Source organism: Pleurodeles waltl, chromosome 6, assembly GCF_031143425.1.
Source record: "Pleurodeles waltl isolate 20211129_DDA chromosome 6, aPleWal1.hap1.20221129, whole genome shotgun sequence".
Taxonomy (NCBI): Eukaryota; Metazoa; Chordata; class Amphibia; order Caudata; family Salamandridae; genus Pleurodeles; species Pleurodeles waltl.
In genome coordinates this window covers 891,088,891-891,115,340 of record NC_090445.1, presented here as the reverse complement: position 1 = coordinate 891,115,340, position 26,450 = coordinate 891,088,891, and the positions used below count along the sequence as shown (strand labels likewise).

At 45.1% G+C, this 26,450-nt stretch overlaps 1 protein-coding gene across 2 annotated transcripts in view; it reads left to right on the top strand.

Annotated features, from left to right (window-relative positions):
* Positions 1-19,912, top strand: part of ADAM12 (ADAM metallopeptidase domain 12) — a 2,697,358-nt gene extending 2,677,446 nt beyond the window's left edge. Inside the window, exon 23 of one of the 2 annotated variants that reach the window (XM_069239710.1) lies at positions 19,155-19,912. In XM_069239710.1, the coding sequence (XP_069095811.1) occupies positions 19,155-19,215 (61 nt within the window). In that variant the 3' untranslated portion in view covers positions 19,216-19,912. The remainder of the gene's footprint in view (positions 1-19,154) is intronic. The other variant, XM_069239711.1, reaches the window with a different exon arrangement.
* The last annotated feature ends 6,538 nt before the right edge of the window (positions 19,913-26,450 follow it).

The following is a 26,450-nucleotide window of genomic DNA, read 5'->3' as shown; positions in this document are numbered from 1 at the left end:
CAGCACAGTGTTACTTCTGCAAGTTGCCGGGGACTTGTACCACCAGTCATAGGAGTCTTTCTTGGCCTCTTTCAGGGGTCCCTCTTTCTGGGACTAGTGAACTTTCACCACTGGCACACGACGATCACACAGTTCCAGTGGTAGTCTCCTTAGGTCATTTATGTGTCCTCTCTTTGCGCTGCAGCTGGAGTCCAGGTTGTGTTGTAGTGATGGCGTCTTCTTAGTGGCTCTTCTTCTTTGCAAGTCAGAACTGAGGGTCTGGTGTCAGGGTAGCTTCTCTAATCCTAGTTTAGGGGGAGTTAAGGGTGTTGGGGAGATTGACCAATGGGCTACTGGTCCTAGCAGCTAGTCTGCTTCTGCAATGAAAACGTCCTGTGATAGGAGGTCACTTTCTACCCAGAACCCACTACTCCTAGTGGTTGCCAAGATGGGAGAACCCTTTCCCGGATTACAGACCTACTAGCCCACCCTCAAGGTGTCGCTAGCCTTTTGGAGGAATGCACCTCCTGCATAGCTAATTTTCCCACATGTTGAGCTGGACAGGGCAGGAAGGGCTTTGTCCTCAACTGGGGGTCAATTAATTAAATATCAAGAGTGGGGGAAGCCTTTGAGGCTCACCACCTTGATTACCTTTCACACTAGCCATCCTGGGGGGGAGGAAATGTGACTTCCTGCCTGCCCAGGTCCTTTGTCTCCATCCTGAGGAAGTGCTAGCACAACCAGCGGAAAGGCAGGCTCTTGTCTGTGGTGGTAGAGGCTTAAGAGAGCCCACCAAAACTGGAGAGAGCTGGGTAACTTGGTGAGCACCCTCTAAGGGTGCTACCAGGGCACATGCTAGTTAATCCTGGGCACGACCATCGTGCTCAGGGTTGAAAAGCAAGGTGTTTGATACCAAAGACGGGGGGAATTGGCCGGCAATCACAGAGCTGGACATCTGGGAAATGCCCAGGTGCCAGTCAATGTTATCCTATGGACCACCAGTTATTCATGGTAGCATTACATTTTAAATGCTAGCACAGGGCCACATATGTTCAGGCATATATGTCCAAACTCTATAGTACAGTGCACCCTGCCTCCTGGGATATAGAAGGCCTAGCGTAGGGGGTGAAAGGCCTGTTTATGGGCAGTAAAGGGACTCTGCCAAAACTTGGTGTGAGCAGAGTCGCACTCGAGCAGCAGGCAGTTCATGCAGGCTGACATGGCAGCTCTGCAGACTCCCTTTGCTAGGGTCACCCAGGGAGGCACAATCGGTGCTGCACCCTTGGTGTCTATTTTTCCACCGTTGCCCTGAGTACTATTAGTACCAATTACTAGGGACTTACAGCGGTGGTAAAGTCCTTGTTAACTGTCCTATGCAAGTAGAAGTACAGGTTAGGGGAAGGAGCATGGTGCTGAGGTCTGGTTAGCAGGCCTCAGGACACTTACAGGTCAAAAGCAACAGCATCAAGTAGCAAAAAGTGGTGGGTGACCATCCAAAAAGGGCACTGAACAAAAATACAAAATGTAATGAATGAGGTAAACAAAGGGCATAAACTCTGCAATTTGAAACTGTTGATATTTTTGAAGAGGGCAAACAAGGGACATTGAGGTTGGGGACGTCCTACTATCATGGGTGTTAACACAAGGCTCAGACCAGTCTTTTCCTATATCAGGTGTCTAGGCGGGGGGGGTTGGGCATTCTCACTCCTGACCATTGTGTAATCTTTAACTAGAGTGTACAAACCTGCAAAAAAAAGCAGGTTCTGTCAAAGTGATACATTGAATAGGGGTGGTATTGCACACAGTTCCTTGGGGGAAGCAACTTGCATGCTTTTTTGCACCTCTGGGGCACTATAGTATTACAGAAGGGGCTGCAGATTATTGTGTGGCCCCATCTCTAATATTGATAGTGCTAACACACATGTAGCGCCGGCACTATCTTCAAAAGGTGTTCATTCATTTGCATGGAGGCTGGCCCCATGCAAATCAGGGAATCACTTTGCCTCTCCACCCACTGCGTGTTACAGATGCGGGTGCTGAGGCAAACATGTTCTTGAAAGTGAATCACAAAAAGGGGGCACAATATCAGTGCATCCCCAGTCACTCGCGACACCCGCCTGCTGGCAGATCTCTAATCTTTCACCATAGCGCAGGCAGTTTTCTGAGTGCACAGAGAAACATAAGGAGGCTTGGAATTTCACTGATTGTGCTACCCCCAGGGCAGGACGAGTGCATGGGTTCCCTGGGGGGGCTCACATTCATTGTAATAGGGTACAGCTGCTTCAAAGTGTGCCATGGTGCAAACAGAAACAGTGAGCATAATATGTAATAAGGGCCCAGATATTATTGCGGGTGAGATGTCATGTAGTCCAATCTCCTGAGGCTGGATGGGAGGCCTCCAGCCCACCCAAATGAGCTCCCACCCTCCTCAGCCTAGCAGAGGGCCCTCTCAGGTTTGGGCTTGAAATGTCTGTATGAAGTTGGCTCTGTATATACTATCTCACAGTAAGAGATAGTGTGCACAGAGTCCAAGGCTTCCCTTAGAGGTAAGATAGTGGCAAAATTAGATAATTCTAATGCTCTATTTTGTGGTAGTGTGGTCAAGCAGTAGGTTTATCAGAGGGTAGTGTTAAGCATTTGTTGTACACACACAGGCAATACATGAGGAACACACACTCAAAGACTTAACTCCAGACCAATAGTTTTTATATAGAAAAATAACTTTTCTTACTTTCTTTTTAGAACCACAAGTAAATACATAAAATGCAAGTTACCCCACATAGGTAAGTTACGAACTTTGAATTAGAGCAGTAACATATACAGTTTTTGTTAAAATGGCAATAGGCTATTTTAAAAGTGGACACTGCAAAAAATCAACAGTTCCTGGGAGAGGTAAGTAATGGTTAGTTTTTCAGGTAAGTAAGTCACTTACAAGTCTAAGTTCCTCAGCATAGGCAGCCCACCATTGGGGGTTCACGGCAACTCCAAAGTTACCACACCAGAAGTTCAGGGCCTGTCAGGTGCAGAGGTCAAAAAGGTGCCCAAAACACATAGGCGCCTATGAAGAACAGGGGTGCACCGGTTCCAGTCTGCCTACAGGTAAGTACCTGCGTCTTCGGAGGGCAGACCAGGGGGGTTTTGTAGAGCACTGGGGGGGACACAAGTAGGCACACAAAACACACCCTCAGCGGCACGGGGGCGGCTGGGTGCAGTGTGCAAAGCAGGCGTAGGGTTTTGTATAGGATTCAATGGAGGGACCTGGGGGGTCACTCTAGCGGTGCAGGCAGGGCACAGGGGGGCTTCTCGGGCCAGCCACCAACTGGGCTAGGCAGAGGGTCACCTGGGGGTCACTCCTGCGCTGCGGTTCGGTTCCTTCTGGTCCTGGGGGCTGCGGGTGCAGTGCTTGGTCCAGGCGTTGGGTTCCTTGTTACAGGCAATCGCTGTCAGGGGGAGCATCTGGATTATCTCTGCATGTGTCGTTGCTGGGGTCCAGGGGGGTTGTCTCAGGCTACTCACGAGGTCGCAGTTGCCTGGGAGTCCTCCCTGTGGTGTTGGTTCTCTGGAGCTCGAGCCGGGGGTGTCGGGTGCAGAGGGTGAAGTCTCACGCTTCCAGCGGGAAGAGTAAAGTCTTTAAAAGTTGCAAGAAAGTTGCAAAGTTGTTGCTTGTTGTTGAGCAGAGCCGCTGCTCACTGGAGTTTCTTGGTCCCTAGGTTCAGGGCAGTCCTCTGAGGCTTCAGAGGTCGCTGGTCCCTTTTGGATGAGTTGCTGTTGCAGTTTTTCGAGTCAGGAGACAGGCCGGTAGGGCTGGGGCTAAAGCAGTTGTCGTCTCCGTCGTCTCTGCAGGGCTTTAAGGTCAGCAGTCCTTCTTCTTGTTTCAGGTTGCAGGAATCTGATTTCTTGGGTGCCCCTAAATACTAAATGTAGGGGTGTGTTTAGGTCTGGGGGGCAGTAGCCAATGGCTACTGTCCTGGAGGGTGGCTACACCCTCTTTGTGCCTCCTCACTGAGGGGAGAAGGCCACATCCCTAATCCTATTGGGGGAATCCTCAAATCTCAAGATGGAGGATTTCTAAAGGCAGGGGTCACCTCAGCTAAGGACACCTTAGGGGCTGTACTGACTGGTGGGTGACTCCTCCTTGTTTTTCTCATTATCTCCTCCAGCCTTGCCGCCAAAATTGGGGGCAGTGGCTGGAGGGGCGGGCATCTCCACTAGCTGGGATGCCCTGGGGAGCTGTAACAAAAGGGGTGAGCCTTTGAGGCTCACCACCAGGTGTTACAGTTCCTGCAGTGGGAAGTGAGAAGCACCTCCACCCAGTACAGGCTTTGTTCCTGGCCACAGATTTACAAAGGCACTCTCCCTATGTGGCCAGCAACTGGTCTGGTTGTGGCAGGCTGGCAGAAACTGGTCAGCCTAGCACTAGGAGTCGGACTGGTTTTCAGGGGGCATCTCTAAGATGCCTTCTGGGTGCACTCTACAATAATTTCCACACAGGCATCAGTGTACATTTGTAGCCATTATGGAACTATGGAGTTGGTGTTTGACATACTCCCACACCATATACCCTTTATGGCTACCCTGCACTTTCAATGTCTCAGGTTGTGCTTAGGCACTGTAGGCACATAGGGGGTCATTCTGACCCTGGCGGTAAAATCCGCCAGGGCCAACGACCGCGGGAGCAACGCCAACAGGCTGGCGGTGCTCCCTTGGGCATTCTGACCGCGGCGGTACAGCCGCGGTCAGAAACGGAAAACCGGCGGTGTCCCGCCGGTTTTCCGCTGCCCTGGGGAATCCTCCATGGCGGCGCAGCAGCTGCGCCACCATGGGGATTCCGACCGCCATCCTGTTCTGGCGGTTTTGGCCGCCAGGCACAGGATGGCGGTATGGGGGGTCGTGGGGCCCCTGGGGGCCCCTGCAGTACCCATGCCAATGGCATGGGTACTGCAGGGGCCCCCGTAACAGGGCCCCACCAAGATTTTCAGTGTCTGCCATGCAGACAATGAAAATCGCGACGGGTGCAACTGCACCCGTCGCACCCCTTCCACTCCGCCGGCTCCATTTGGAGCCGGCATCCTCATGGAAGGGTGTTTCCCGCTGGGCTGGCGGGCGGCCTTCTGGCGGTCGCCCGCCAGCCCAGCGGGAAACCCAGAATACCCGCGGCGGTCTTTTGACCGCGCAGCGGTATTCTGGCGGTTCCAGCCAGCCGCCGGCCGGGGTCAGAATGACCCCCTTAGTGTTCATGCACATATGCCCTCACCTAAGATATAGTGCACCCTGCCTTAGGGCTGTAAGGCCTGCTAGAGGGGTGACTTACCTATGCCACAGGCAGTGTGAGGTTGGCATGGCACTCTGAGGGGAGTGCCATGTCGACTTAGTCATTTCCCCCCCACCAGCACAACAAGCTGTGAGGTAGTGTGCATGTGCTGAGTGAGGGGTCCCCAGGGTGGCATAAGACATGCTGCAGCCCTTAGAGACCTTCCCTGGCATCAGGGCCCTTGGTACCAGGGGTACCATTTGCAAGGGACTTATCTGAGTGCCAGGCCTGTGACAATGGTGGAAGCAAAGGTACAGTTTAGGGAAAGAACAATGGTGCTGGGGCCTGGTTAGCAGGGTCCCAGCACACTTTCAATCATAACTGGCAGCAGCAAAAAGGCAAAAAGTCAGGGGGCTACCATGCCAAGAAGGCACTTCCTTACAGTGCCATTCAAACTATCTCAGTTGCAGTTAGTTTCTTTATTATTACTGTAAGATGTGATACAATTCTGTCTACCAAAAACTGAATGCAGGACTCCAGCCTTTCAATCCTTCTACACCCTGTGTGTGTCGAGGAAAGATGGGGCCTAGTTTAGTGCCTGCTTCTGCCTCAATATTAGCCAAGATCCCCAGTACCTTTCTAAGGCGTTCCTCCATTACACTAAATACCAGTGGCAAAATCTAGCACATTTGTGGCCACCTGGATCAAAGCAGAAGCTTGCAGCTTCAGTTCTTTCTGTGTGCTTTGCCTATTTAAGGCTTTTGCTCACCTGCTACCTGTGTGTGCTATTTCGTTTTGCTCTGAAGCTACCTACAATTTTGAAATGTCACAAGAGTGTGACAATGTGTTGCAAAGGCAAATTAGCAAGATATTGGTTAGGGCGGAAGTGTAGTCAAGGATTTGTGGGGTTTTCTCAAGTGCAGAATATTGCAGGGAAGGACTACGGTGAATTAATACAGCTATCTCTGGGTGAAAGTACTGAAAGTGAAGGGATGATGTCCCTGTGCAGGAATGCGGTGTATTTGCAGATTCTTCTTTTGATCATGGTGGTTGAATTAAGGGGAGTGCTGTGGGTCAGAAATTAGTTACATTGGTAGAGCTATGCAGTGTCTTGTCCTCCCCAGGCCTGTAGCATGCTTAAGAAGACACCAACGCCCTGAGCTCGTAGTTAACTTTTTTACTCATCTGCGTACAACATGTAACTGAATGCTCAATACGCCAATAACCATTAAGACCACGCCTTGACTCCTCCCAGATCTATAACACTGTTGGGTCATAGTGTGTGTGTTTGGTCATGTTTTAAGATCCAAAGGATTACCCAAATCTAATGCAATCAATCACTGGAGATCCTTGCTTTGCAGTGGTCGGCACTGAGGCATTCCAAGATGGCCAACATTTTAGCTTACAGTGAGATTCCCCCTTTTCATAGAGAATCTTGTGAGATTTGCATTGTGTTGGTGGCAGCGCGAACGCACCTCTGTGTACTTCAAGTAATGATTTCTGAGGAGACTAGTGTCCCCTCTCTCGGAGTCTACATGCTTGTCGAAACAAAACCTTGTAGGGAGCTTGTGGCTTCATTGGACTGGTAACTTGAAGGAGCACTGTTCCAGTTCTGCATCGCCTCAAATCAAGTGATTTTAATAGAGAGTGCTGAGGCTCCATTTGGTTGGTGCTGTTGAAGCAGTGTTCCAGTTCTGCTTCGCCTCAATTGGAAAGCCTTCTGCTTTCTCTCGTTCATTCACAATGGAAGCACTGAGTCTGTGAGTTGCATCTCACAGCAGGAAGTTAGCGACAAGTTGCCTGTGGCAACTGTAGAAGAAGCATAACATGGCAGACGACCATAAGTAATTGACAGTAGGCACAGTTGCTTTGTTGCAGCGTTTTCGTCAGCCTCTATCAGTTTCCTTTCGGGAATCTCTTTCCTCTTCCTTTCCTTTCCCTACCTTGTTCCTTATTTTGCTATTGTTTTTCTGTCAGGAATTCATAGGACTAGAACAGAGCTTACAACTGAGGATAGTCTGAGGAAAGGATCAGTTGACTACGCTGGAGCTGACCTCAATTGAGAAAGTACTGCACAGATAGTTATCTAATTGCAGATTGTGTGAACTAATATAGAACTGTTATTGCATATATCCTGTGTAACACAACAGGTACAAAAGCTTGGAACTTGTAGCCACTTATTACTTAGAGTCTCTTGTAAACAACCTTAGGTTCAACAATATTTACATCTATTTCAGGCTACCATCTCAGTAGTGGGTTGCACAATTTAACACAGAAAAGAAGCTAAATGCTCCTTAATGCTAGGTGAGTCAATGCAATGTCTAAATGCTGTAACACATAAAGGTAACCCAAACACAATAAGAAGAGCTAATGGTGCATTACCGCATGTATCTTGTTTGTGTGTGTGCATTAAGTATTCTCTCACGAGAACAACCCTGGTAGACTGAATTCAACAAGTAAGAACTGTGAGAATAGCGAGTGGCTCAGCCAAGAGAAAATTTTAGGATTCAAGAGCACTCTTTTTTTTCTACCACTCTCCTTTACTCCGGCTGGTGAACACTGACCTGAGTCTCAAGCAGGTGGCACCGGAGGGTGGGCATTGGGAGCTCACATCTGTTCTGCTCCGTGTAGAATTCAGGTACTTGACACTTTCACTTGACGAGAACTAAATCACCCTGTCAAACACAACCTCTTGAGTTTGACAACGTTGCTCAGCATACGTCTTCATCTGATGCTGCATCAGTAGCGTTCATCACATCATCATGTAAGGTTCGCTCAGGGGTCCACTGTGGTAGTTTGCTTCTCATGGCTCTCCCACACATCCCAATGGCAAGACTCTCACCTGTAGTGGAATGAGGGTTGAACTGATCAGCATGGAGGGTTTGAAACGCCTGACTCAGATCAAGTCTCTATATCAATGCACGTTGAATCACACTTTTCAGAGTCCCCATAAATTGTCCCATGACACCGATTGCTTGAGGCGCAAAGGTGTGCTTTTAAGGGGCCATATTATACAGTGCGGCACATTTTCTGTGGTTGTGCCAGGCACTCCTTTCAAAAGCTGTGCCCTGCACAATCAAGAGGAATGTGCCACATTAGACTGAATGCAATGCCCCCAGGGCAGCCGTAAACTAACTCTACCCTGGGGGAAATGAATTTATGTGAAATAGGGAGCAGCTTTGGAGCAGTTGCTCTGTGTTTCACTGTGTAGGCAGCAACTCACCTACATTTTTAAGAGGGGTGAGAGAACCCCTTGTAGGCAGGTACAGTGAGTGACTGCACCTGTCTGCAAGGGGATGTCTGGGTGCATACCTAAGAAAACTTCCAGTGGGCTGCCATGAGGGGGTGCACTGACAGTGCGCCATCTTTTTGTGGCTCACTGTCAGTGCGTCTCCTGATGTCTTTTTTGCCTCCTCACCCGTGTCTATAATACAGCATGGTCTCAGAGGCAAAGAGATTCCTTCAGTTGCATGGGGCCACGCCCCCATGCAAAAGCGGGAACAACCTCTGATGATAGCACTGGCGCTATTTGTTACGCAAGTGCTATCTGCATTACAGAAGGGGCCTCCAAAGCATCCGCAGCCCCTTCTGTAATACCAAAGTGCCCCAGGGGCATGCAAATCAGGTGCAAACACCAGTTTCCCTCCTAGGGTACTTTGTATAATACAGCCCCTGGTGTTTGAAGTTAAGCCCGACTAGGAACTTCTCAAACTCCTTGCTGCTGAATGGTGGACCTTTGTCAGATTTGAGAATATCAGGTATGCGCCAACTGCGAAGATGATGTCGAGCCGCTCAATGGCTTTCTCGTGGGTTGTGGGTGACATGTCTTCTACCAGAGGAAACGGGGAATGCTTGTCAATGATCACTGTAAAGTGATGACCATTGGCCAGAGGCCCAGAGAAATCAACAACAATTCTTTTACACATTCGCAGGTAATCGGACATTGTCAGGGTATGCTGGGTCATCTTGGGAGGCAGGCAGTTGAATAAATGAGACTCTGTGAGTTCCCTCTCCACTTTTCCCTCCAAGCAATGGAAGCACACCTGATCCCACAGTGCCACAATGGCCTTTATGGGGGAGTTCAATTACGTGCTGTCTCAAACTCACAGGCATGACAATCCGGGATCCTCTTAGCACAATCCCTTCTTTAGTGACAGTTCTTAGTGGACACTGCAATATTTTTGAAATTCAAAATCATCAGTTAAATGTCGAACACTCTTTCTCCATGACTAGGCTGAAATAATGTCTTTAGGGGAACACATGTCCTTATCAGCACTGGTAGCAGCAATGATCCACACAGAGCTGCAGGCTTGTTGGACTTTACACTGAAGTTGATGTACTGCTCAGCACTTTTCGACATTGAATTGTGTACTCGTGAAAAATATTATGCAGGGTTTTGATTTTTGCCTGGCTTATGCACAATGGTATAGTCATACTATTGTAGAAGCAACCCCCACCTCTCGATGCGAGAGCCCAGCTTGGCTTTCAGAGGGCCAAAAATGGTGAGTAATGCCTGGTGGTCAGTGACGATCATGAAAGTATTTTTCATACAGAAACATATGAAAATATTCACAAGCCCATGCCACTGCCAGACTCTCCTTTTCCGTCTGGAAATAGGCACGTTCTGTGTCAGACAAACTTTATGTGATGTACTACACATTGTGCTGCATCAACAGTGATTCTCAGTGTGCAATTTAGGATCAAAGTAAACCATCTCAATTGCATGTTTTATATTTTTGAAACTACAGTCACATTCAGCAGACCATCTTAACTGGACATTTCGTTTTGTCAGGTCTTGCAAAGGGGCACTAACTGTGTCCAGTCACAAATGTACCTCGAACAAAAGCTGGCCATGCCCAAGAAAGCCTACCATGGTGATATCTTGTGGAGGAATGGTGGCTGATAGTGCTTGTACTTTGTCAGGATCAGGAGTCCTGTTTCCATCAGAAAATACATGTCCAAAGAACTTGAGATTTGTTTTGTGAAATTCACACTTTTCTGTATTTAAGGTGAGGTCCGCATCTGTGATGAATAGACTCGCTTGTTTGAGAGCTTTATCATGCTCCTTCCGTATTACACCAAATACTACTATATCATCACTGTAATTGAAGGCATGTGTCACAGAGTGAATAATTCTAAGTATAGCATATTGGAATATTTCTGCTGCAGAGGAAACTACAGAGCTTAATCTTTTCTATCTATATACACCAACATGAGTCAAAATAGTGGTAATGTACCTGCAGTTCTCTTCCAAACTCATGGTAGCCCTTCTTCAGGTCAAGGTGGGAAACAACGTTGGCTCCATTCAACTGCCTGATCATATCTGCAATGTGCAGACCAGGATGTCTCGCTCTCTCTCTTGCACTTGTTTGTTGGCTTGGTGCATATCCATGTCTCCACTATCCTTTTCTGGCACTACCACGATGGGGGACACCCATGGCGTGAGACTAGTAGAGCGCTCAATAATGTCATGTTTCAGGAAAAAATCTAGCTCCTTACCGACCACATCTTGTAGATGAAACACTATCATGTGGTGTTGCTGTGCAACAGGCCTGATGTCACATTAATGTGAAGTTGCAACTTCATCGTTTTGAGGCTCCCTAGACCATGAAAGAGTGATGGGAACCGATTCACAATTTTAGGTTGTGTATTTAAGTTGTAAGTGATGGGGAGCAGCCCCATGTCAACAGCAGTTGTAAAGCTAAATAGGCATGCACTAGCTGGAGTACCTTGAAGAATGTGAATTGAGGCCCGCACAGATGTCTTCTTATGCTGCAAGTTCGCTATGAATGATCCTTGTCTTTGCAACGGTCTCAAAGAGGCCCTTGTGTGCACCTTCACATTGATGCTTTGAGTCGTGGTCCAGCAAATAGACTGTGAAATTGTTCAACTGGCATGATGTTGACTGATGCATCAAAACTGATTACAAAAGTTACCAGGCAATCGTTGACTTTCAGTTTGATTTTGGGAAATGTCCATATGATATCTTCTGCGTTCTCAACTCACTTGCTCCTGCCATTTGTTCGTCTTATGTACAGACGGCACATTCACCCCCTCACTGTTCCTCGACAGTGACGTCAAGGAACTCTTGCAGGATGAACTTGATGGCGATCAACTTTGTTTGGATTGGCCTGTTGCTGTTGAGGTCATTGTTTGTCTTTGTGGGTGTGGTAAAACTGCTTCTGGAACATTTCAGTGTTCATCTTCTTCTCCTGACATGACAAACTTGGTTTTCTCTTCGCTTTGTAAATGGTTAAAAAGTGGTTCTCCTTTCCACACCATTTACACATTTGTCCGATGGCTGGACGTTTACTCTCGTGTGGAAATGAAAATCCACATTGGAAACACAGGATGTTGACTAATGGGCATCTGCTTGGCGCTGGAGTCTACTCTTCATGACTAATGCTGACTCCCCTTATGCTGTTGGCAGCTTACCCATCAGCTCGTTCCTCAGCTCTAGCAGCCATTGTTATGCTTTCTTGACTGAGTCTCTTGCAACATACGTGTTTTGGACGAGTCCGGCAAACAATGATTAATGACTCTGAGGCTCAGAGCTTCTTCATCACTAAATTTGCAGTGTCTGATGAGCACATTCAGTCTTTCAAAAAACTCATCCATCATTTCATCACCTTGTTGTCTCATGACTGAAAATGGTCCTTTCATAGTTGACGTTTGGCATCAAGTTGAATTTAGCTCCTAACACTTCTTTGACGTTAAGACATTGTCTCAGTCTGTGAGAGTTTAACACTTCTTTGACTCCTTTACCGGCAAGATCCTTTAAGTATTCAATGATTTTCTAATCATTGACTTCTTCCAGAGCATCTATGAAATAATCTAAACCACCAATGTCATAATGGGGCAGTAATTACCGCCGGCCTGTTTGCGGTCCTACCGCCATCACTGCACCGTCCGCCAGGGTTGTAATGGGGGCCTATGTTTGTTAGGGAATAAATCCTCTTCAACAGAGTGTTCATGCCGTTGCCGACAAAAGCTAAAGCCTTTTCTAAGTTTTCCTTGTCTATCTGCCATAACGTACAGCAGCTTCTATCTGAGAAAGCTTCCAGATCTCATTTACATAGCATAGATGAATCTTTTAGAGCGTTGCTTCCTAGGACCTAGCAAAAGGTCCTGCAAGTGTGTATCCTCAGAAAGAGTGTTAAGATGTTCTTTAACTGCGGCTAACGCGTTACACTGTACCTATTGTTGGCACAGTTTACCCACAATGTATGTTGTAACAATACCCGTGTGTTGACCCGAGACAAAGCAAGGGTCTGGCTGGCTAATCTTGAAACCCACTGAGGCATTCACAAAACGGGCCTGACATCCATTTGTGTCTATTGGCCAGGTCAACCACCTGCCAGGACTGGAAAGTGAAGAGTTATAGGCACCAGCCTGAACCTTTGCATCTAGCTCTTCCTCTGTGACATTCAGGAAGAATTGCCAATCATTCAACTTTGCCGGTGTGAGGATACAGGGCGTGTTTATTTCTTTTATTTTTGCTAACCCCAGACAGGACGTCTGTTGAATGGTGTTATTTAAAAAGATCTCTTGCACAGGAATCAGGCATGCTCTAAATAAAGCTTCCCTAACCTGTATTTGCCAATCTTGTGTTCCCCATACACTCTTTAAATCAACAGTGTTCCTCCAGTATTCGTAACCTTCAACTGCAAGACGGAAACAAAGAAATCTGAATAAATCAGCTTTGTATCAGTTAGCAAAATGTTCCTAATTTGTGAAGGAGGTAATTTGAAATAATATGATTCTGGATGTTTTGTGTCATGCCCAGTAAAATAAGTAAATTTATCTGTATAACCTTTTGGGCTCCCCACAGGTGGTGTTTTACAGTGTTCCCACTGTGTGTAGTTAAGTACTGGTATGTATCTAGTGGCACGGTGCCAATAGTAAGGTCCCCAGTTATTGTAGCAGAACATTTCCCCCATAATTCATTGTATGTCTATATACATCATCACTTTCAAACACTGAATAGTCCTTCATTTCAGTTAACATGGAATCAGCCCAATCATCAGATACATCAGGTTTAAATACATCAGTCATAGAAATTTGGAAGGCATATGGAATTTGAATGACCTCAGTAGGCCCGTATATATCAAATTGAACTTTGTCCCACACAATCCCACCAGGAATTGGTACAGCTGAAATGTTCACAAGGGACAAGTCCCTTTGGACCTTATATGAGGAAAGATATGGAGTTAAGACCTCATCCACAGGTGCAACAGAGGAGCGTTCAGGAGGGTAATGACCATTTATGAGCTAAAAGAAAACAGTCACGAAACCAATCCATAGAAACAACGCTCACAAATGTCAAGCAGAACCATAGATAGTTCCATGGGTGAATTAAATAGTTATTTTTAAACCAGCTTACATGTCTTTGATACATTTTCAATTACTCGAATGGATGAGTCTGAAGAAAAAGTCATCAATGTCGATGAACTAACCAGAAGCAGTTTTTGCAAATGCAGGAGTATCACCGGTTGATGGATTTACTCTGTGTGGAGGCTCATAGTAGATGGTGTCGTCAATCTTTGTAGTGTTGGTGTAGAAAACAGCCAAACCTTGTACAGGTGCTGTCATTGAAGTGGTAACTGGAATCAGCAAGAGCTCATTTTCTGCCCTCCCATGGTCGAGGAGGTATTTGTAGCATTGTTGGGCATGCTTGTGTAGTCAGAAGTAGAGTTGCTACTTTCACTTTGAAGAGGTATATCCTGTTGGGTAGTGAGAGGGGATAGTGAACTACCCAAGGGACCTCTGGGTCTAGTGTGCAGTATCGGCCACATGGTGAGCTTTGATTTCATCAATGGAAATGAATCTGTTTGCTTTGGAACCAGGCAGCGGTGGTAAGATTACAGTCTTGTACTCCCAGGACTGGGACCGGTGCTCTGTAGGATGGACCGAATTCCTTCTTCACAGCAATCTTCTCACAAACCAGATCCCAGACTTTAGGAATCCAGCCAGGAAGTTGTTGGTAAAACCCTTATTCCTAAGGTGGCAGCACTGGTGAATGATTTATCATCAAAAAATTTCTGAAGCTCCTGTAAAACAGTGAGACATTCATTTATGTCAAAAGGTATATCTGCTGCCACCAAATTAGGGCCATCAAGATCTGGGTCATACATAGGTATCCCAAAGAGAACCTCATAGGGAGTGTGTCCCTCTAAGGACCGTCTTGGCAGATTATTCAGTGCTCACTGGACCCCATATAGGTGATGAAGCCAGCTGCGGCCAGAACCTGATACTCCAGCTGTTAAGGACTGCTTTAGATCACGGTTCCGCCTCTCCACAACCAAATTTCCCTCGGGATGGTATGGTAAGGAGTAATGGAGTTCAACACCCATCGTCCCCATGGTGTCTCTGAATGCCTTAGAGGCAAATGCAGGGCCATGGTTCGAATGGAATGCTGCAACCGCATATGTACTGATAAAGATCAGCAAGTCTTTTATAACAGTTCGAGCGTCAGCTGACCGCTGAGGCCATACCCACAGGAATCTAGAACAAGAATCTACAGCGACTAAGATGTATTTGTATGCACCATGCGGTTGAAGGGGAAAGCAATGGTCTAGGTACACACTGGAGTGGCCTGCTGGACACTAGGAGGAATGTCTGTGGTGGGCGTTTAATTATGGAGCCCTTTATCTGCTGGTAGATGTCACAACAAAGGACGTGTTGTTTTGTATAGACCTGACCACAAGAAGCATTTCTGTAAGAGTTTTACTGTGGTTGAGATACCAGCATGAGCAGAAGCAACACCCTCATGAGCTGCTTTTATTAGATCTAATCTCTGGTCTTCGTTGGGGATCACTCGATCTCCAACCCCAGGAAGTGTGGCATAAGCAACATTCTGCACACTGAATGAATGTTGTGGAGAAACTGCTCTCTGATTTTGTCTATCTTTAAATTGCTTTCATTATCCCAGAGCTTCTTAGAACCCTCCTGTGTCTGTTTAGTACCTTCCGCAGGGGTGGTACTCTGTAATTCGAGCTTTTTCGGCTTGACTCCCAAACTATCCCATCCCATACCGATATAGGTGTTGGAAATAATTTTCGGTAGCCCTTTCTCCCGGCCAAATGTGGAATCTCTCAAAGGAGCTGGCATACAGCCAGTGCTACCGCTTCCCCTTTAATATTACTGAGTATAATTGAGGAGAACGTGTTGAAGTTACACATTCATTTCATCCCCAAATCTAGGGCAGGTGCAGCCCATGCTCATTCTGTATTTGTTTTAACACTTCCAAACTGGCAAGTGTCGGGGTACCGTGTGTGGTTGTATAAATTGCAACGAAGACTGTACCCCTTGTGGTGCAGACATCCACCAAGTGAACCATCACGAAGGGCAAGCACATTGTGAGAATTCTATGTTCCTCCTGTGGTCCCGTATGGGGAAACACAGCTTCCAGCAGATTTTCTTTCTGGGCTACCCAGTACGGTATTTTTTCTCGTTCTGTGGGTACCTTACCCATGAAAGTATGTACTGTTTGTGGATTAATCCCAGTAGCCAATTGATATCCAGCAGGTGCTGGTGGTGCTGGGCGCGCTGGTGTAGTGTTCAAAGTTCGCATTACAAACTGAACAAGTAGTCTGTAAATTGTTAATAGTTCAAGGTATAGGTTTTTCAGGTCTGCTGTCTGTATATTTTGTATACCTGGGTGAGGTCTGTATGTGGTAAACATAGGCCACGTTGGTCCATCATTACCTAAGGGACCTAATCTCACGGGTTGTATTACATGTGATAGGGCACCAATAAACCAGTGCTGATGTTCTTGATAAGTAATCGGAATCTCAAGATACTGGTATGATTGGTACCGTTGAGGTACGTTTGCAATTCTGTATGTGAGGAATGTAAATGATCGTCTTCCTCAAAATAGGTGACCCGAGAATAGAATGTTTCTGTTTGGTAAGCTTCACTAGCTTTTACTATGAATGTGACATCCCCGCCCTCATCTGTTAAGCCATGCACTACAAGGTGTAGTGTTAATGCTTGTCTAACATTCTCTGGAATGTCTATGGCGTTAGCCATGTTGTATAAGGGGTATAAGAGATGGAACACCAAATGGGGAGCAAAGTTCTTTTATGAGTTCGAGCTCCAACAACCTACAGCGGTGCTCCCTGTTCAGCTGAGCAGGGTCTTCCCCAAGACCACGGACGTCTCCGTATAAAGGTACTTAGAGTACCTACTGTATGTGAGACAGTGATAGTCAGGTTATCCGTAAATGAGTGCCTAAACACCATCGTTGGTGGCGCCATGTCGTACTTTGACTCTTTCTCTAGGCAAGACTGCTGGTTTAAGGATGACAGTACTTATGTTGGTAGGCGACTATGCCAGTCCTACAACAAGTTGCAACTGTCATCCCAACCCTCCCGGCTCACAAGCAGCACCTCACCAAAAACCCAAACAGTAAAAGGTGATTTGTAGCAGCCTTTACGCATGGACTCAAGAGTGTGACATCTTAGGGAGTGTTGTGGTTAAACGGAGATTACCCCTTTCTCTCATAAACACCATGTCTCAATCAAATACAGGCAATGAAGGAGATGCAGTAAAGTTTCAATAGGTTTTATTTAACAAAACTGCAATCTGTGATAAGTTGCATGGGCTACAATAATTAGGATAATGAACAGTGCAAGAAACAGAATGGTAAAGACGAGTCATTAACACAAAGACCCCCACCATCTTGTGATAACATGTAATGACATAAAGTATGAGATATGTCCTAGCACTCTAGCATAATGAGCCTAACCTCTAACCTTAAAGAGAGCTAGGTATGTTAAACCTAATCTGCCAATGCCATGTCCATGAGAAGAGCCCCAACTCTCATTACCTTGGAATAAGGTCTCTAGCTCAGACTCCGTAGGGACACGAAGACTGGGTTAGCACCAAGGCGACATATAGCATCGATAGCAGTGATAGCATCTGCTCGGAATCCCTCTGACTATCTGTATAAGTGAGGAGTATTTATACAGATCTGCTTGGACAACTGGCGTAGGTCTGTTCCCAAACGATAGATAACAATACATGCTTGGAACAGTAATTTATATAAAAAATTCCCTTGAAAGCGTGAAGAGGGAAAGTACGTAATGTGAACACCTACAAGTTGTTTATATTTGTTGCTTGATGTTGACGCCTTAGCGCAGTGGCACTGATGATGCAAAACTAAAACATGGGCCTAACTAAAAACAAGCCAGCAATCTCAAAATATTTAATTAAATAAATGTGCTAAAACAGAGCAAGCTAAGTAGGGTAAAAGTCAGTAGGTGACAGGGACACAAGCCTGCAAGCCAAAGGCTAAGCTAACTCCTGTATCCCGTTAAAACAAACTAGGATTCACTACAGTGTCAGGAAACAAACTACAAGGAGAGCTTCAGATTGCCAGAAATTGTGAACTATCAAGCAGCCAGTTGGGCTGTGCGAAGGAATAGAAGCTCTACAAGACTTATGCCTGTGACCAAGGATGGGTGCAAAGGTATGCTAATCTCCCAGCTGGTTGAGGGGACATCAATCAAGGAATCTAATACCACCTGGCCTACAGACTGGAGCACTATTGCCTGCCTACTTGCGAAGACTAGTGTGCCCGATAAGGAAGAATAAAGCGCTGCAGGGTGCTAGGTCCAGTGGCAGAATCTTAGCAAGTGGATCTACGAAGTGAGGTGTGAAAAGACAAATGCTGCATCTATCAGGCCACTTCCCGTGTGCCATCTGAATTTGGCACCCCCCATTGCCAGAAGTGGTTGCCATGAAGACTATTGCTGTGCAGCTCTGATCATAGCTTATGTGCGGTAACAAGCCATCAACCCCATATGCCAGGTGAGGCCGTTGTGCGAATCGTGCCATAGCTCTTGTGCGGTAACAGAGCGGCAATGCTGTATGCCAGGTGGGCCAGCCGTGAAGACAGCTGATGTACTGATTGGGGCAGAGCCTGTGCTCAGAGGAGGAACTGTGACCCCCATATGTCACAGGGGGCCACCAGGACCAAGCAAGAAGCGTGGGCTGGGCGAGACCATCGACAGAGGAACAAGGCAGCTGTGGTGACTCTAGAGGGCCTGAGCTTTGACTGAGGACCAGCACAAGGACTGTTGCACCCCCATCCACCTGTTGGAGGAATCTAACAACTTAACCAAAATCCAGAACCCCTCAGCCGCTGCTGTTGCAGCGCCATGTGTGAGGAACTCGAGGACAGCCAACTGCATCCTGCCTAAGCCACGTGTGAAAGACTTACTGGTGACAGCTGCTGTGTCTGTAGCGAATGGGGAATAATCACTACCGCTATCTTGAGAGAAGTGGGACTGAAGGGCCCATCTATGTATAATTTGTGAATGTCATATTTTACTTTGTGATTGTATATGAATACTCCTTTTTTGATAAAAGCAAGTATTTGACTAGACAATCATTTATGGCGACTGCTGCATGTATTTTTAGTTGTGAACCTGTGTTCATCCCCTCTGTCTACCTAACCCACATCCACCTGCTCGACCCATGCTACCACTGAGAGTGAAATGCTGGAGGGTTACTTCGCCCAATTGCTCAGGACCTATAGTAGGTGAGTTCTCAGGCCATCAGGAATGAAAGACTTCAACCCCTACGGTTGGCCCAGTAGCCGCGGCTTGCTCTGAGGCCCTCTGAACGGGGTTCTGACAATTACTTAAAAAGGGATGCCATAATGCTGTTGCATAACTTAGTTAGGTTTTTCCAAGAAATGTACATAATAGGTGCTTCTATAGCCTAGTGGCACTCATTCTGTAAACCATGGAAATTTGAAAGTCATTTATAAACTTCATGTTACATACAGATTCCATAACGAGTACTTAACTCGTTAACCTTGAAAGCTCATTCTTGCATCTTGAAGCCACTGTAACAACTATTTTCAGAATATAAATAAAAATTTGTAATGTACTGCCTTTTTTCTTTGTTGTTTCAGGCCAGCTCCTTCAATTGCTGTGCAAAGTTCCAGTTCCAGCATTACTGCTTATGGGAAATGAAAAGGAAAAAGTTACATAATGATGTCCAAAAAGTGAAGACAGATTTTTGCACTAACGTTTACCTCCAGCTGGAGTTCATTTCTTTGTGTATCAACACTTTTTAATGTTTAAATTACCATTATTTTTAATCTCCAAGTTACTGCCTTTGGTGCTGTGCTATGTTATGGTGCTCAGTGTACTTGCTCAGGTACTACTAAATTATTAACTTATGTTAAATATGTATTACAGTGCAGAGCACTGTAGTATATATTTATTTTACTCAAAGCTGGATTTCCATGGAAACTGTTTTTGTAATACTGTAGAACATTTGAAAGATTCTGCTTTAAAAACCTAACATTAAGTAATTTATTTGGATCCACGCCTCCTAGAACTCAAATTTGAAAGTGTATTTATGAATGGGCTTGGAACTTGGTGCACTAGTATGCCAAGTAAATTATTTGAATAATACACTCATTTTAACATCAGTTTACATCGTTCTCATAGTTTTAGGTTTGGAAAGCCTTCTTTTTCACAGGTTTTTGCCAGTTTACGAACATGAGTTCGAATTTCAAGCATACAAAAACACATTTTTGCACCAAACTTCAACCACAAAACCAAGAACATGGTGTTTAAGGTGTGTGTAAGCTGATGCTTTCTATGATTAAACTATCTAATTTTAGGAAAATGTGCAGTACTACACCATAAATATCTGATTAAATCTTGTTGTATTGTGTAATGTTTTGGGCGGTGAAAAACATAGAGCAAACTTCACTGTATTACTGCAACGCTAATAGCAAATGACGCATGTTGGGTTTACCCCAAGCTTGGTGTGGCCCTAAATACATAGGCCCTCATTATGATCCTGGCGGTCTGCGGTAATATGGTGGAAAATACTGCCAACAGGCTGGCGGTACTTTCCACCATATTATGACATTGGCAGTTTGGCTGAAGCCAAACCGCCAATGTACCACACCGACTGCCACGGCGGTAACAGCCACCGGGCTGGAGATATTAATCTCCAGCCCAGCGGCCGTTACTGTACCGCCTGCCGGAAAATGACCCCGCCTACCGCCATGGTTTGTGCGGCTTCCTTCCCGCCACGAAAATCATGGCGGTAGGCACTATCATTGACTGGGAATCCCTTCCCTGTCACTGATAGAGGTTTTCCCCACCTCCAACCCCTCTCCAGATACCCAACCATCCCCCCCCTCTAAACTCACCTACATTCATGCCCCCTACACACACACGCATGCAGACACCCATTCCCACGTGCATCCATGCATGCACACATCCATTCACACACATCCGCACACACTTTCATACATACATGCAGACACAGAACACAACATAAATGCTCTCACACCTCCATACATGCACACACATTCAACAGGAAACACACACCCGCATACTCGCACGCACAAACATTCACACACACCTCCACACACATACAACTACCCCCCAGCCCCCTCCCATGTTGGAGCACCCACTTACCTGTGTTCAGGGGTCCTCCTGCAGGAGACGGGACAGGGCGCTGCTGCCACCAGCAGCCTCCGCCAGCAGAAAACTGCCAGGCCATATTATGGGTCATAATACAGCTAGCGGTGGTCAACTGGTGTGGCCCTGCTGGTGGCAGCAGCACCAGCTTGCCGCCATTGCCGGCTTGGCCACAGCCAGATTTCCACCCTTCTTCTGGCGGAAATCTGTCTGTGGTCATAATACGGCAAACGGCTGGTAGCCGCGGCGGTAGGCGGTTTTTACTGCCAATATCATAATGAGGGCCATAATGTTTTGCACTAAGGCAAACAATGGATAAAAGTTATTCTGCACTTGTTTCTATTTAGGTAGTATGGAATTAAACAAATACACGTTAGTCCTCTTTTCAATTGCGAAATATGACTTAATCTGAGGAAATTAATCTGAACCAGTGCCTATAATGTAAGCAGTAACAACTGTGCAAAATGGATTTGATGAGTTTTGAGTAGGCTTTGTCTGACACCAGCAATGAGAGGAATGAAAGTAGTTGATATCCATGTTTCCTACTACTTTGAAAACAAGGCACTTTGAAATTGTCATGCAATTAATTTTCAAGTAAGAGCGAAAATGAGGTGAGTAGGTGGAGTACTTACAAAACATGTGCATCTTTTCTACTGATAAAGGTGCTACATTTATCTACGCGCAGGTGCATTGTAACGGGCGCAACATTCAAATAAATCGACTCTGGGTCTAATACTAAGGATTGCTGAAATTTTTATAATTTATAATGATATTCTTCCGTATTTCTAAATTCGACATAATTAGTGAAACCAACCAAAATTGCACAAATAAAGTTAGCTGAAAAATTAAAGCTTCATTTATATACAATTTACTGCAAAACAGTGTACAACCCAACCTCTTTTTAACTCTTATGCAAATCTGGAATAATACACTGACACTGAAGTACACTGACACAATGATCATAATTTTTTATGAATGGCATCGTGTAAAGGCTGACAAAACGCATGAAAAATTAAAAAAACGGCACCCGGGATACACTGAAAATTGAAAAGTACATATTAAATACTGCTCATGCAGCTCAGGGGTGGGACATATATACAACACAAACAATGGAATGTGTCTGGAAATGAGAAGGTGATAGACCGTTTATCATTTACTCTCAAAAATGTATATAAATTAAATTATACCTTAGGGGACTAACTCATAGGTGTCTACGGGTTTAGATTCAGAGGGAACAGGGAGATTAGATATGCCCCTTTTGATTCATAGTATTATGTCTTCCCTTAATATTTAGGAGTTCAAATACATTTTCCTATTATTATAGAAAAATGTGTCTCAAGAGCTTCCAAACCATTGAATGGTGCCCTGACCCGAGCTTACCTGTTAACTGTAATCTCTTTTTTATTATATAGTAATTAGTTCTATATTCAGTTCACAATACTCAAACAATATGCAGCGGTGTCTGATAATTGACACTCTCTCCTTAAGCAACTGTAAAAGACATGACATTATAATGGCTGCTAATAAACCTTTAAAAACGAAACAGCAATCCTTTACTAAGCCTTTTCCAAAAATATCAAAAGGTATAGCGGAAACTATACTATTAAACAAACGTGCCCAAAAGTATATCACATAAATGAATTCATCCTCCACGGTTTCAAGAGTACTTAGGGCCAGATATATCAACAGAGACAGCAGGAATGCACCATAGTTACTAATATATGGCACATTCCTACTCTCTCTCTGCACTGGTGCACTTGTGGCTATCAAGTGCCAGCGTGGGTACCCTTGTGCCAAGGTGTCTGTGCTACAGCCAGGATCGTTTTTGTGCCGGAATCTACGTGTGCTGCAGAAAGGAAATAACGTGGAGAAATAAACATGTTTCTCCTTGTTACACCTGACCTGGTAAGGCACAGCATTTTGACACATTCCCAGGTTTACTAGTCTTAGTAAATCTGGGAATATGCCAAAAACCACTCTCCACCCATGGAACGCCTTCTCCCCGCAGAGTAACAAAAGGCAATGACTTTCACTACCTTGCGTTACTCCAGATTTACTATGCCATGCAGAGCCATACAAGATGCTCTGCCTGGCATACTAAATCTTACTTAAGGGTTTGTGTCGCCTTACGTGATGCAAGGCCCACACATGCCCTTGATAAATCTGGGCCCTGATTTCTAGATTGAGCATAGCAGCACGCTAACGCTGCTCTTCTTGACATGTTGTAATCTATTCTGAGGGCTTTAACCACACCCATCACCTTCATTCTTTCCTGGACCTGCCTTTTAAAAATCCCTTGATGTTATTGGTAAATGTTTTACATTTGTCCCGCCTTGAGGCTGTTTTGTTACCGCTTTAGAAACTGACCCTTTTGGATTATTGCACGATCGACCATGTACCATAGTGTGGCGCACCATTTTTTACTTTGGCCTCGCCGCTTCAGCTCATGGCAGTATGTTGTCTCTTTCTTGTTTTTGGGCATCTTGCTATTTCTTTGTGATTTCCGCAAAGTATTTTTTATTTATTTATTTTTTTGCAGTTTTATGTAGTGCAAATTCACACAAAGGTATTGGAGCGTTTTCTTTATTTTATTTTTTTGTAGTTTTATACAGTACAAACTTGATACAAAGGTATTACAGAGCTTTATATGAGCACCAGCTACATTAAACAAGAACAAATTCAATTTTGGTAGCAAGGGGAGATTAAGTAATTTGCTCAGAATCACAGGATGTTGAGCCGGCGCCAAGACTTGAACTGTGTTCCCCAGCTCCAAGGTTGGCAGCTCTGGCCCTTTCACCACAACTGCTCCCCTATTTTTCTTTGTCTGATGTGTGTTGGGGGAGTCTGGGAATAACTTGATTTTTTAATTTTTTATATAGCGCTTGTTAATACAGGTTCTGGCATTTCATAGCGTTGCAAAGCAGGTGCCATTGTTAACAAAATTGCCATCATTAATTCGCATTGACCTTGCAGAGATGAAGATGGGAAAAACCTATGTCAGGATTGTAATATGTGACATTCCTGTTCCGTCAAGCCCTCTGCAGTGGGTGCATTAACCAACTGACTTGAGTAGAGCTTAATACTAGGGGAAGGCACGTGCTCTTGATAACCTCTGGAGGGTCACCAACCAAGCACATAGGTTAATTCTAGGCAAGAAGATGGCGAAAAGTGTTTTCTCCAAAATGGTGGAAAGGGAGTCGTGACTCAAGACCCAATCACTTCACGGCCTCAAGCTTGATAGCTAAAAACATCGACCTTTAGATGTAAATTGAGCCTCTTCAAATACAGTTCAGTTAGCGCGAACTCGATAAAAAGGTATTACAGCACTTTATATGAGCACCGGTTACATTACACAAGAACACATTCATTTTTGGTAGCTAGGGGAGAGTAAGTGATTTGACCAGAATCACAGGATGTTGAGCCGGTGTGTGTCATTTAACACACATTAATACAGTCTGAGAAAATATTTCTCCTTATTAGTACCAGTTTTACGCATGACCACAAGAGTCAGCAACTGAAAAGTGAACAGATGACCTCTGCAAAGGATCTGCCTCTCTGCAGACAATTCCAGGGTCACAGAACTGCATCATTCCAGTGGCCCTTCCTCCTACTAACATGCACCAAGTGGAGAAACTGCATGCTTAAAGTGGGCTACATAAATGATTGTAATAATTTTATTATGATTGTTATTGCATTAGTTGCATGATGGGGTTATGAAGGGGAATGCATCTTTACAACTGCACTACCTACACATGATGAAGTCTAGATTTCCAACAGAGGAGTTAATAATTTCTCTAACGCAATACATGATTCCTATTTATGACTTGTGAGGCACTGAGAATTTGTGGCTGGCACAGCATCTATTTATGCTTCACAGACTTGACACATTCACTCTCAGCATCAACACAACATTGATCTGTTTCTGAGCAGCGGTTCACTGCATGTTCAATATACACAGTTATTCCTGTCTAGTTATCAGACTACTTCTGGACATCATCTTTGACTTTAAGGGAGATCAGAGCTGAGTCAATGACTGAGAGGGCCATGACTGTCTTATTCTCATTGGGTGTTCTACAACTACACACCAGAAGTACACTAATGCTGTAAGCTTTCTATTTGTTGCATTTGGGGATGCACAAGTTCTCCTTCAGAGGGTATATGGTCTAACCAAGCCCTGTGGTGTAAGGAAAGTGCCTTATGGAGTCACCTAGTGGTTAGGTGAATTTATTGCCAATTTACCTTAAACACACGTGTGTGGACTGCACCACTGGCATAGTTCTATTTTGCCAGAGGAGATGAAAATTGCACTGCTACCTGGCCCAGCTGTTCCAACAGGACGTCCATTGAATGGCTTGGCCAAATTAATTCTCACATGGTTTGTCCCAGCCTGTAATGGTACAGACAAGCTAAAAAGGATGGAGCGGAATATGCCTCACCATGTCTCAGAATATTGTACTCAATATTACAATTCAGACAGAGCTGTTTGCCAGCTCAAAAAGGTCTGTGTGATTTCTCATTTACGGCTGTGCCACACAACCAAACTGTATCAAAACCAGAAAAAGGACCAAGCATCAGCATGATACAACACAGGGCACCACCACTGCAGTATCCAGTGCCACAACAGTGACGTGGACAGTGGCCACCCTTGGCTGGATCAATGTCCACATCCTGGTCTGCAGGTATATTTTGAATACAAACCAAATACAAACCAGTAACTAATTGGGCACCATGAGATTTACTTGTTAAATGACGCATAGCACTCATTGTCTGATTCACAGTCATTTGCATGTATAGGTACAACGTCCTTGTGTAAATGGCTTGATTTACAAAAGTGGAATATGAATTTGAGCTTATACCTCAATTTACACACACATAATATAACACATGCATTATGTAACATTAGTTTGGAGTAAATCTGCTCTCATGGGTGTGAAGTGTGCATTCCACGTTGGGGATGCAATAGAGGGTTTACACACACTGACAAATGTATGAACTGGTAACTACTCACAAACATTCTCAGCCTGGAAAAGTTTAGAGATTTTGGGACATATTTACAAGGCCCTTAGCTCCATTTCAGCGTCATTTTTTTAACGCTATGGCTGCGCTAAATAGGTCCTCACCGGCGCCATATTTACAAAGTGGTGCAATGCTAGCATTACACCACTTTGTAAACCCTTACACCACATTATACCTGCGCCAGGTATAATGTAAGCAAGTGGGGTGTTCCCCTGCCGGGAGGCCCAAAAAAGTGGCGCAGTGAAATTTACAAGATTTCATTACGCTATCCTAGCGTTAAAGTGACGCTAGGCCATTTCCTATGGGCCTCCCCGAGCTTTGCTGAGCTAGTGTTAACATTTTTGGCTGTAGTCCAACAAAGCGTAGCAATAGCGTAAAAAATGTTGACGCTATTGTGCTAACGTGCTCCATGTTGCGCTGTATTGCTACCCTGGTGTCATTAGGGGGGCAACACTAGTAAACTGGTGCATCTGAGCCAATGCGCCAGTTCCTTGTAAAAATGTCCCTTACTGTTGTTACAGACAGGAACAAATCAATTCTCATTAACAGAATGAGGGGAAACATCCCTAAAATTTGTTGAGCTGTAGGAGATGTGGCTTCCCAACGTGAACAAAAAACATTTTCCTGGTGGAAAATGGGGGAACAAAGTTAGAAAAGGCAACTGTCTTAGTAATCATTTTTTTCTCATATGAAATTGTTTTCCATTAGCACTTATGTATATCAAGTTGCTTACGATTGTGAGTACT